The 13,139-nt window shown below is 36.8% G+C and overlaps 1 protein-coding gene across 1 annotated transcript in view; it reads right to left on the bottom strand.

Annotated features, from left to right (window-relative positions):
• Nucleotides 1-4,245: 4,245 nt before the first annotated feature.
• Nucleotides 4,246-13,139, bottom strand: part of htr3a (5-hydroxytryptamine (serotonin) receptor 3A) — a 35,444-nt gene continuing 26,550 nt past the window's right edge. The window contains exons 8-9 of the mRNA XM_051932245.1: nt 7,719-7,952; nt 4,246-4,764 (exon numbers count right to left, since the gene is read on the bottom strand). Coding sequence (XP_051788205.1) covers nt 4,481-4,764; nt 7,719-7,952 — 518 coding nt within the window. The 3' untranslated portion in view covers nt 4,246-4,480. The remainder of the gene's footprint in view (nt 4,765-7,718; nt 7,953-13,139) is intronic.

Below are 13,139 nucleotides of genomic sequence, written 5' to 3'. Positions count from 1 at the left end.
ACAATGTCAATAATACAGTACATGAATAAATGTGTAATTTTTCTCCTGCCTGTTCTGGTACTGGTATCTAATTGCCTGGCTATAGATACAAAAGGAAGGGGGAAGTGCTGAACTACAGTAACCTCACAGTGTGGTGAAAGTATGGATTTCAGCCATTCTGTTAAGGTCTATATAATGAAGAGTATAAAGGGAAGAAAAGGGTCAACCTAGGAGCCTAACACAAAATAACACAGTGTATCTAAATACTGCGGAATTGTTAAAAGACACATGAGTGTCTGAGGATTATTGTGCGAGAACAAAAAGACTAGAATATGGTACCAAAGTCAAAGACTAAATGGGTTAAGAAATAACCAGATAACAAGGAATCACAAGTCGAAAAACTAAACATAAACTCACTGCTAGGGTCTACTTAGAAAATGATCTCCAAAATGAGATGTTTATCCACTAAGAGATTACTCAGACTGGCACCTGCACAAATTTATAATATACTGTAGTCATCATAATGTCACAGACACAACAGGAAGGTCATGTGGCATGAGTCAATGGTGTCCTATAAACAAATAAAACAAATGTGGTAGTAAAACATAACTTTTCCAAAATTAATCCAGACAAAAGTTAGCTATCATAAAAGTTTAAAACAAATAAAGCTATAAAACAAATGAAAATACATGTATAACATGTGCCTATTATTGCAATAATAAAGCATTATCTTCCAATTTTTATCACTATTTAGAATAACTTGAATGTCTCTGAGATGTAAGAGGAAATTATAATATTTGTAAGAAGATCTGGTGAGCATGAACAGAACATTTAACCTCAACTCAGACAGTCCAGCGTTTACCAATGTGTCACTCATTATTAGAATCTGAATGCAGATATCACTGTAGCACACTGCTTAAGTAATATTTCTTTTTTCTGATATCATCATGTTCATTCTTCCCCATCAAACTGTGTCTTGAATTACTTGTAAAGTTAGGCAATGCTTAGGTCATTGACTTAATTAATAAGGTAGCATAATTAATCTCTGTTTGACCTTTAAATTATTACAAACATTCCAGTTGGTGCTCACCTGACTATGACTCCTAATTCCTTGTTCTCTTAGAAGTCCACAGAAAGGTGAATGACAAAATGATGCCCAAAGGCAAGATCTCAGATCATGTATGTTTTCTCAAGTTTTACATCATAATACAGAATTTGACTATATTAGGTCACATTTAGTAAAATTTGAAAAATGTAAAAAACACTACATATCTGCAACCAAATTCTACATGATAGAAAATGAAATCAATGAAGTTAAACTTAAATACAAACAAAGTTGAATACAATAAAGCCTAAATGTGTATGTGTGTTCAATGAATTGGATGACAAAATATTAATACGATTTTTAATATCTAAATAGTAAGCTTTTTTTTATCTGTGACATGCCCCAACGTTTTTGTAAATTTTGTAGCGTGGGCACTAAAGCTGATGATTGATCAGAAAAAGCATGAAAGCCCTTTGGATTGTGAGATGTGTCTTTTTAAAATAAAAATTAAAATAAAAATATCAAGTTCAAGTATCAGCTATATGAGCTATAAATTTTGTGTTGTTATCAGTTAACTTTATTTTTGGCATTAATTAATTATTGGGATTCTTTTTTATTAATGTTAAAAGTCGAAGGAGAGCAACTTAAGTCTTTAAAAGCAAAAAGTGTATAATAGAGTTTTGTATACTTACATTTATTGTCATGCAGCACTACTGAAAGAAGAAATCCTTCAGCATTTAACATCAGTGCTGGCAAGTTCACGGTTTTCTCACCCAATTCGGCTATTTTTGATTGCTGTCTGTGGGATAAAGTGGATTTTCACAGGTTGCATTGTTTGGGCTACTTTTTTATAAACAATGTGATATTTTGGGCTATTTTTCAGCCTCCCAGCTACTGCATTTTTATCATGTGTTCCCCCTGCTATTTACAATTGTATATGTTTTTTACAACTGGTAAATCTATGAGGGGACCACCCACCACCCCCAGCCTTGATGGTATGTACCTCACCCTTTTACTCTGACACTGCCCCTGATTTTCAGTGCATTATTTTTTCTACTGAGGTATTGGGCTATTTCATGGGGTGAATTTGTTATTTTTAAGCTCTCCATGGGACATACATTTTTTTGAGGACCTGGCAACCCTGCATAACATGAAGCAAGAAAGACGTCCCATAATACTTGCTGGTGTTCTTCAAGATGCACTAAACGCATTTTGTCAGCCAGAGTTGTAGCAGAAGTGTCCCCAGATTTAGAGGAGTGTACACAGAGACAGGAACCACCCTTAAGACATCAGACACCTTTTTAGAAATGTTATTCATGTCTTGCATGCAATATAGCAGCGTTACGAAATAAGAGGACAAAGGCAAGTGTCATTCAATTAAAATCCACATATAGAACTGGAGAAGTTGTTCATGTATTCAGATGACAACTACAAGAGGGCTTTTTATTGTACAACCCCAATTCCAATGAAGTTGGGTCGTTGTGTAAAACGTAAATAAAAACAGAATGCAATGATTTGCAAATCCTTTTCAACCTATATTCAATTGAATACACTACGAAGACAAGATATCGAATGTTCAAACTGATAAACTTTATTGTTGTTTTGCAAATCTTCACTCATTTTGAATTTGATGCCTGCAACACGTTACAAAACAAGCTGGGACAAAACACCTGTTTTGAACATTCCACAGGTGAACAGGTTAATTGGAAACAGGTGTTTGTCATGATTGGGTATAAAAGAAGCAACCCCCAAAAGGCTCAGTCATTCACAAGCAAGGATGGGGAGAGGTTCACCACTTTGTGAACAACTGCATGGGCAAATAGTCCATCAGTTTAAGAACAACGTTTCTCAACGTACAATTGCAAGGAATCTAGGGATTTCATCATCTACTGTCCATAATATCATCAAAAGATTCAGAGAATCTGGAGAAATCTCTGCACGTAAGCGGCAAGGCTGAATACCAACACTGGATGCCCATGACCTTCGATCCCTCAGGCGGCACTGCATTAAAAACCGACATCATTCTGTAAAGGATATTACCACGTGGGCTCAGGAATACTTCAGAAGACCATTTACGTCTTACAAGACAATACTGTGTTGATGTTATAGGTCATATGCTGTATTTACATGTGTGTGCTTATACACAGTAAGTGTAAGTTGGTATAACTGTATTATAAAAACTGTGTTATAAATATATACAGTAGAATATATACAGTGGATTCAGAAAGTATTCACATCCTTTCACTTTCTGCACACATTATTGTGTCGTAGATTTAATTTGAAATTGATAAATTTCCCATTTTTGTCCATTAGTCTACAATCAACACCCTATGATGACAAAGAGAAAACAAAATGAAGTGTACATAAAGTGAAGGTATATGAATATTTCTGAATCCACTGTATATGTAGTCACAAACCCAAGAAGCTTATTTGAAAGTTACATGGGAGCAGGATTTTGAGGTTGCACAGTAGCTCAGCCAGGAACAACTCAAGAGTCCAGAAGATCCATGATTTGAACTTTTAAACTCCACCTTGTCTTTCGCAATTCTTGGTTAAGTCGTCAATAAAAACACAAGTCTCTGTTACATCAACTGAATGATAAACGGTATATATGTGTGTGTGTGTGTGCGTGTGTGTGTGTGTGTGTATTGGTCACATGTACGTAACTTTATGAATGAGACTGTTGTATATGTTTGTCAGTAAGTACACAAGCACATATGTATATTTTCTATATGGAGTGTATACAACCATTGGGTTTATGCCATACAGTATATGCACATACTGTACATACTTACTAATACATATGCATTGTGTACTGCATGTATAATGTATACACAGTGTAAACATCCTGTGATGTTAGGTTTTATATTCTTCTCTGTGTATATGTGTATGTATTTGTGTTTAAGTGTAGTACGCACATACATGTATGTAGGAAAGTTAGAATATGCAGTTGTTTAAACACATTATTTATTATTGACAAATTTTACTTTTTTATTGCCAAAGTGTACTTGATTAACCAAAAAAAAGATGTTTTTAAATATTTAGACTATCTAAAGTTATTTACATTATAAAATAAATACTATAACCTGTTTTTAAGAAATGGCTTTATGAGCTGCCATTTTTGTCCATCACTTTATGCATTTGTTTTTCTTAGACAATATCAGTGTGTATGGATTTTTAAAACATGTCAACATATGCAATAGCAAGTTGCCTGTCTTACCAACTATACTACTTTCCATACTAAAAAAGAATTCAAACTACTGGAGAGACATCATCAGGTATGAAAGAACAAATGTGCACTCTTTGAGTAGGAAACACAAGTAGGAGAGCATTGGCTGATGTTCCAGTAAAGTGAACTGCAACTAACTCAGAGGAGCAGACACTTTGGCAGTTCCACTGGTGGAAACACGTTAAATTTTTAAAAAGTAAACACAGTGTAAATATACAGTTTACTGCTCAAGCATATTGCCACACAGACCACAAACTTCCCAAAGTGATGCTGTATGCAAGCACAGCAACCAGATAAAACCGAAAAAGAAGAACATCAAGAACATAGCCCACTTGAAGCCACTCTTTAGCAATGTCCCTGTACTCATCCCGTTTTTCCAAGTACTGACGAATGGATGAGATCTCCTGAAGAATGCTTTCAACAACTGGTGCATTTTCTTTCAGAGGAAAGGTCACCCCCAGAGATTTTTCACAGTCTTTTGAGTTTTCACAGGTGACATGGTTGAGTTTTGCTGCAATTAGACAAAAAACAAAGAATGTTGTTATCACTGAGTGCTAATAATGGCTCTTATATCATACACAGAACACTTGTTTAACAAAGATTTTATAGCATCTCAAGATAGGCAGTATGTTTAGATTCCTTTTTGCCCAGCCTTTCTAAAATTGGTGTTTAATAAGACTATCTCTACATGTATGAAAGACATTTCCTCTGTCATAAAATGTACAGCAAAGCAAGCTGATCCAGGCAGTAGACATAACCTTTTACAATGAACCTTTTGCCTAAACTTCTCAATACTTGGTATAGTAGTTTTCATTTTACGACACAGTAAAGATCCGAATAGGATATCCATTTATTTTAATTCATGTCATTTGTCGACTTCTGTATAAAATTCCCTTCCTGACTAATTTTTGCCACTGTTTTTTAAACTGTTGTACTCTATCTGGTATTTCACTTTTCCCTCGACTGCATGGTCTTATACTCCAAACTCTTTTGTCACTTATAATTGTCGTGGATTGGTTTTCTCTAATAAGCCCATATAATTTTTTTTCCTTTTTAATTTGTGAGTGATCACTGCAGGGTGATCTGTCTTTGTTTCCATCTGGCAATTGCTTTTCCCATAGTCTGATTCTGCTAGCACCTATGCAGGTGTCTCCATATGCATAGTAAACTTGTAAATAAACATATGTTATGACAATGCTTCTGTTATATTATATGTTAATTAAGTTTTATTTTTATTCCTGGTGTATTATTTGCATGACTGTAATGATGCGGGTTCTGCTTCATGCTCCCATCTCACTTTTAGGAGCTCTTGAACCCGACACTGTCGGTAATCTAACCGGATGAGCTGGACAGTGAGGACACCAACGAAGCAAGGGGATGGTGCAAAAAGGTGCCAGAGTGCTTTTATTAAAACAAAAACAAACAGTGTTCAAATAAACAGTGCAGCATTTCAATATGTCAAATAAATAAATAATCCATTAAAACACATGGAAATGTGGAGATTACAATCAAATAAATAGTTCCATTAAAAACGAGGTTAAAACAATGGCAGGAAGCAGTCCTTTAAAAACAAAAACTGGTGTCTTCTTCTATTGGTGGCTCCCCTGCTTCTCCCATCTGGGCTTTGCACCAGAGGAGTCACCATACCTGCAGCTGACCTTCTTGTTCTAGTCTGTAGCCTTGTAGTCCCTGGCTCTGTAGGGCTCTCCAGACTGACTTGGGTTCCCCAGCGATCAGGGCGCTCACGCTGAGGTTTCCACCTCCCAAGCCTCATGACTCCCGCTACCTTAGGCAGTGAGCCAACCACCTTCTGGTCACTCCTGCTCCTCCAGCAGGAGCGACCACTTTGTGCTGTCCCCCGGGTGTCGGCCAAACACCCTGCTAGGGCTCACTTCCCAGCTGCCTTCTCTGCCTTCACTCGCTCTCTCTCTCTCTCTCTCTTTCTCATGCACACACCGACTCCTTCGCTTCCAGCATCTTCTTCTTTCACATCCTCTAACCTACGTTCTTTTGACCATCATTCTCCCCCTCCCACTTGCGCTTCTCCTATTTATTAAAGGGACATGGCACAGGTGTGGCGATTACCAGCTCTCGGCATCAATTACGGATACGGACAATTCCTCACCTGTGCACTTAAGCGAGGAAATGCCTACATCACGTAGCACCCAAACCGCTCCGGCCAAACTACCGCGGCCCCTCTATAAGCCACGAGTGCGGTGATTATTTATTTAAAAACTGGCCTTTTCATCTGAGCCGTGGACCCGCTATACCACAGTGACATGGGAAATGTTTCACATGACCAGGACCAGTGTATTTGTTACGTCACCGGGAAGTAACAGTATAAATAAGGCAACGGCTTTGCCCTAAGTTATTTCTCTGTTGGATAAACAACAAATAAAAACCTTTACTGACAGTTAGCTTTATTACAAGTAGGCCTAGAGCTAGGTTTCATTTTGGTTCTGAAATATTTTTGACTTTTGCTTTACCTGTTTGGTTTGTTACCTTTTTTGTCTACTGGTTTTGACTTTGCCTGGCCTCAACAACGATTTTTGTCTCACAAATCCTGTTCCTTATCTCCTGTTCTTTTAGAGTCTCCAGAAATGATTGCAAGTAAACTATCTCATAACACCCCCTTCACAAGCAATTCAGTTGTAGCATGTAAGCAAAACAAAATGTCCTAATCATCCTAGTAAGCCATTTTCTTGTCCTGAATCATAAAGACATAACTGACACAGGGGCAGAACTGTGGCACATTGGTAGAGCTGCTGCTTCACATTAAGGAGACCAGAGCTCACGTCCCAGATCCTTCCCACGTGGAGTGTGCATATGTTCCTCTGGGTGATCTGGTTGCCTTCCACAGTCCAAATATATGCAGGTTAGGTAAATTGGTGATTCTAAATTTGCCCTAGTGTGTGCTTGGTGGGTGTGGGTGTGCTTGCCCTGTGATATCCTGGCACTCTGTCTAAGGGTTTGTTCCTTGCTTTGTACCCTACGCTCACTGGGATTGACTCCAGCAGACCCTTGCAATCCTGTTCAGGACTAAGCAGGTTGGAAAATGACTGACTGACACAGGCAACATCATAGAGGTGCTGGACAATAATGCACTACTTGCAATACAACCCTTGTGCAAGACTTAATACGTTTTCTTTGTTTTGTTTTTTCTCACCGAGCTATATCTTTCTTTTTTTAATATGTCTCATGTCATCCATTGAACAAAACCATTCTGATATCTGAGTTTAGTACCTCCACGTTTAGATAAGAAATCGTTAAACAGGGAAAGAGACAGGTAGAGAAAGCAAGAGAAGTATAAACTATTGCTGTACAAATGTGCATCTGAACTGTATAGTGTAGAGAAAATCTTAAGTGTAAGCTATTAAGAATGCATCATAGTCACACCTTAAACAGTCTGAAGTGTAAATCTTATATTTCTTCGAATGGTTAGAAAATTGGCAAACTCCGACTTACCTGCAGTAACATTGTTTTCCATGTACTGAGACACGTCCCTTCTGGAAGAGTTAATTGGTCCAAATTTGTGTTTGTTTCGGATGCAGAACAGCACCGTCGCTCGTTCAAGAATAAGGTGTCTGAGCCACTCAGGAACATGTGGTTGGAGGTCCTGCTTATGGACCAGTCGTACAATCAGGATGGTCTCCATTAGGCTTATCACCAGAAGAGCCATGCAGACAACAAAATACACCCCTGGAACGACACATTTTTGGTTATTATATTATATTATATTATATTATATTATATTATATTATATTATATTATATTATAAAGGTGGTGCAGTGTTTAGCATGACTGAAGTGTCCAAGTCAGTCCAGGCTGTTATCTCTGTGGAGTCTGCACATTCTCAGTGTATCACCTTGGCTTTTCTCCAGGTCCTCTGTATAAAGTGGTACAGTACAGCTCCTGCAATGGACTATTGTGCTTTGCTCAGAATTGTGCAAATTGTACTGATTTGAAAGTAATATAATATGCTTGGAATCATCAAATGTCAAGAATTATACCAGAGAAGTAAAGACCATTAGGGCACAGGCATAGATGTAGAAAACAGTCAAATACTAGAACAAGCCAAGAAAACCCAGTGAGAAAATAGAACTATAAGGCAAGAATATAGTCAAAACAGATTAAAACATCCTAAAAGCTGACTTGACATTGTATAGCAAAGTTAGTTTTAATTTTAGAAGACATCCACCATGAGGATACTGAAGGTTGCATGCAGAAATCTTGCACAGACGTAGCGTAATGACACAGTTTGTCATGTGATCTGTGCATTACGTGACCAGCAATTGGTATAACATCCACAAACATGCAAAGATACTACAAAACGAAAGTGGCATCCAAAATGGTGTTGCAATGATATCATCCTCATATCATTAAAAGTAATAAACAATAAGAAATGCTATAATAAAAGTTTTAAAAATATACCACACAGACTTGTGACACAAATAGACCCTTAAGGAAATAATTAGATTCTGAATATAGAATAATAGATGAATACATAAATTACATCCACACATTCCTGGGTCATCCAACAATTAAAAATATTGGCTTTTAGATTTCAGTCTGGAATAAACTGTATTTACAGACAGAGGAACCAAGGGACCAGAGATGGAAGCATTTTTGTAGCTTACAGAACAGTGGTAGAATAATTAATAGCTCTAGTGGTATGTGTACTGGCAGCATCAACTTCTCATACTGTGACATTTATTAATTGCCGATGCTGCTCTAACTCCTGATTATTTAAGGTATTTAAAAAGAAAAACACTTTATATAAAACTTTTACATTATACACTATATATTATATAGTTTCCTGATACCCATTATAATGAACAGCTGTTTGTGAGGGCAGCAGGGACAACAGGGATCCACTAGAGGGAGCTCTAGGAGGGAGGCTTCAGAGATTCCACAGACTGATCTTGTCCTGCTTGTTATTTCCAAAATGAACCCAAAGTAGTCACTAGTCAGGGCCTAACAGCCACTTCAAACCTAGGACCAGAAGTTGGGAGGATCAGTGCTGGCAAGGGCTTGATTAATGAGAGATAGTGTAGTCAGAGTGATGAAAGGTGCATAATGTGAAAAGACGAAGGTTGTAGTGTTGTTTAAGGGTTGATAAGTGTGTAAGACAGGGGGAGCTTCCTGCTTAGGAACAGTGGGACAGATGCTTTGTCCGTTTAACTGTTACTTTGATCGTTTTGTTATTATCTGAGTAAACATAATGTTGTTATACTTTTCTTTTGCCGTGATTATGTATATGAAGATATACAGTTGTTAAACAGCATATACATTTACCATATGCATGCATTATATAAAGTATTACATGTAAGTTAACCTGCTTTTACCTGCAAAACTCTGAAATGAGACTTCACTGTTTACCATCGATAAATCTTTTCTAAACCCTCTATTCTTTAATGTCACCTTTTTAAGTTCAGCTTTTTGCATATGTAAGTAGCTCTTGATCAACATTCATTCTGTTTTGTTGTGATCTTTTCTGGACCTTCTTTCTATGAAGCACTTTAAGTTCACATTCCTCACTATGTAAGGTATTATATAAAGATGATTTGTTACCAACAAACATCAAGGGGATTGAAATAAGACAACCGATGGACGGGCAAATAGCAAAATGTTTTGGTACACAAAGATTCAATTTGTAGAACTTATTTCAAAGAAACCTTTTGAATCAGAAATATAAACATGAATCCAATGAAAATGCCATGAACTGGCAAACAAAATTTTTCCTTGAAATCAATGCCCTTTTCCTTTCATTTCCTAGAATGTTTCTGGAATGTATCACAACAAGCAGCAGTGACCTGAGCAATGAAAGGAAACCTTAACAGTCCAAATGGACTTGCGTTGTTGCCAAATGATATCAGTATAGAGTCTGAGATACAACTCCATTTTAAAAAGGCAGACTTGTTTTAAGTGCCTTACGGTAAGTGGTCACAATATTTATTAACAGACCCTTGAAATAAATCAGTCTATGTTTTGAAGAGTACTTTTCCAATGAGTTGGAATAAATTGTTATTATGATTTTATGTGTTGTTACAATTGCTTTTGGAACATCAAATTACATCCTACCTTAACTGGTAAAGGACATACAGTACTGTAAGAAAGCATCCTTGTATGAACTTTTTGAAACATTGCACATTCATATTATTTTCAAAATGGCATATGTTGCATTTTTAGATTAATGGTTCTGTGTTCACTGACATATGTTGACTAAATGGCCAAATCAAATTTTTACATTATTTCCTTTGGCTAAATAATATGACTGGCAATAGTGTACTAGCTATTCTTTAATATCCAGCATATGGGTAGCAGCTACTGTTTTCATGCACAATACTGAGCTTATTAAAAAAAATGAAGATGATTAATGGACGTTGTCAAAAGAGAGTATTTTGTGCTAGGAGAAGGGCTAGTAAAATGGAAATTGGCTTTCTTGATCATTAGATTATAATCAAATTTGCATCTCTAAAGTGATCTTTTCAGTATATAATGGGTTCCCTCCAATTTCAATACCTTGGGCTAAAATTATCTTTTTAATCTCAACTGGTCAAAACTCACTAATTCAAGTGCAACATTTCGTAAAGCAGTCGATGCATTCCTCCAGTATGTCACACTAATGGGTCCTTTGCCAGTACTCCATCAAAGTATTAATTGCTAATTGAACAATTATATGATTTCCTCCAGTGCTTTGCCATTTGTTATATTGATTTTATTCTCTACGATCAGACATATAAATGTCTAATGAAAGTTGAATTGGATTTTGAGATGCAAATGTCAAACCACACTCTTGAACTGAGGGCAAAATGATTTCTCTCCATTTTTCTCAGCTACTATGAAACTTTGTTCAGATTAGTAAACAAATGAATTACACCAGACAATTGTGTAGCTGGAAATATGAGGAGCGACACAAGAGCTGTAATTTACACTGCGTAGGTGAACACTTGCTGACCTTAGCTATTCTCACGTACTCAAAGTTGAAGAGCTGGAAACACATCATCTGCCTAATGAAAAACACTAACACAGTAGCGCATATTCTAGAAACAGATTGAAATATTATCAAAATATGGACAGAACCCAGAAATTATTATAAAATTATGGAAACAAATATTGCCTTGATATTGCAATGTAGAACCCCCATCCAACTGTGCATTTACTATAGCTCATTTAATACCTTAAAAAGACTGACCAGGTTTCTGCTGGAGTGCATTCATTTATGTTTAGCTGCATGTACTAAACCTCCAAACATTCAAAGCACAACTCACAATCAAACTGACCAGAAAGCAGGCAAACCTTACTCATCAGATGTGGTACAGGGCAGGCATGACAATGGAAAGAGCTTATCACCCACTTACCAGGGGATAAGGAGATTAGAATTAAGATTTTGGTGCAAAAGATGGTTAAAGAAAGAAGCTGTCAGACAGAAAAAGAAGGCCAAAGAAACACAAATTCTTGAGACAATGAAGCAAGGCGTGATCACTGGAGGGGGCTCTCTTGTGTCATCTCCAACCCCAAAAATGATGCCAAGAAGTCCATAATACTCAAATAAAGAAACATTTCTTTACAAAAATAAATATAGTGAAACCCTAACTGGGTTTTTGGAGAATGCAAGGTAGAAACAAACAGATAAGCTTTAAACACTATGAGCCATCCTCCAAGTTCTGTGCTCTGTGTGCTGGTGAAATGACTTGCCCACTTACAGTGGATATACCTGTAAACTGTCTTTATACTCCTGTTAAAATGGCAAGTTTTCATGATGAAAAAAAATGAAATCAAGATATATCATTTCAGAACTCTTTCCAGCTTTACTAAAAAAATCAAGCTATATAAAGATCAGAAACTATTTAGGAAATAAAAAAAAAAAAATGTAAGTGTTCACACACTGTTTTAATTAACCCATTCGGCCATGGATTTTCTGTTTTTATGGGAAAAATTGTTTTATGTTATATTCTACCTTTGGAGTGTCTAGGAAGCTCAAAAATGAAAAAAACAAAAACAAAAAAAAGATCACTATTATTATACTATAGCTGCCAAATACTTCAATCTTCTTGAGGAAATAAAATTGGAGCTACTTACTATGTGGTGCGCACAGTCCGGAAGCGTCCATTTTCACTTCTGTGTTTTGCGGACTGTATGCCATCTGGTGGCACCGAAAGCAAATACCACCTCTCTCCAGTCTGCACTAATAGTAGCACACCCTGTTCCAATGGCTGCAAACACATCTGTGCTTCACAAAAATGGCTGCATATACTAGTAAAAAGGATGTCAGGGCCGAAAGGGTTAAAGATGTGGCTGTGTTCAGAATCAACCAATCACTTTCAATCTCATGTTAAACAGTAGTTAGTATACACCTGCCGTCAATTAAAGTGACTCTGATTGCCACCAAATAAAGTTCAGTACAACAATTCGAAGTCTCCCACCAGTGGAACTTTTTAGAGGAACCAACGACTTTTTAGAAACTCAGGAGCTTTTGTAGCATTCCCGCCACAGGAACTCGGGCCACTGGTAGTTCCTGGTACTCTTTTAGCTTCCACTCTAGTATATGTACTTCTCATTCAATCAGGAACTACTACGGGTCAGACTTAGGTAATGAATTTGTGCTGATTAGTTGACCACAAGCACTGGCACCATCATAATTTAAATTCCACTACACAAAGGAAGACAAAAATCAAGAAAAAGACAAAAGGATGAAGAGAGGTAAAAAAAAGGAAAGAAAGGAATAAAAGTATCCACAGAACATTTAAGTTAAGCCTAGATCCTGCTTACAAAAGAAATATCAGTGAACTGAAAACTAAACCAAAATGTTGAAAATGTAGACTTTATTCTTTCAGCAGAATGTAATCATAGCTGTGATCAAGGCAACTTGCATGCAAGTAACGC

This window comes from Erpetoichthys calabaricus, chromosome 9 (genome assembly GCF_900747795.2).
Source record: "Erpetoichthys calabaricus chromosome 9, fErpCal1.3, whole genome shotgun sequence".
In the NCBI taxonomy this organism is placed as follows: domain Eukaryota; kingdom Metazoa; phylum Chordata; class Cladistia; order Polypteriformes; family Polypteridae; genus Erpetoichthys; species Erpetoichthys calabaricus.
Note: the sequence above shows the minus strand (reverse complement) of the source record. Positions and strands in the feature narration are given on the sequence as shown.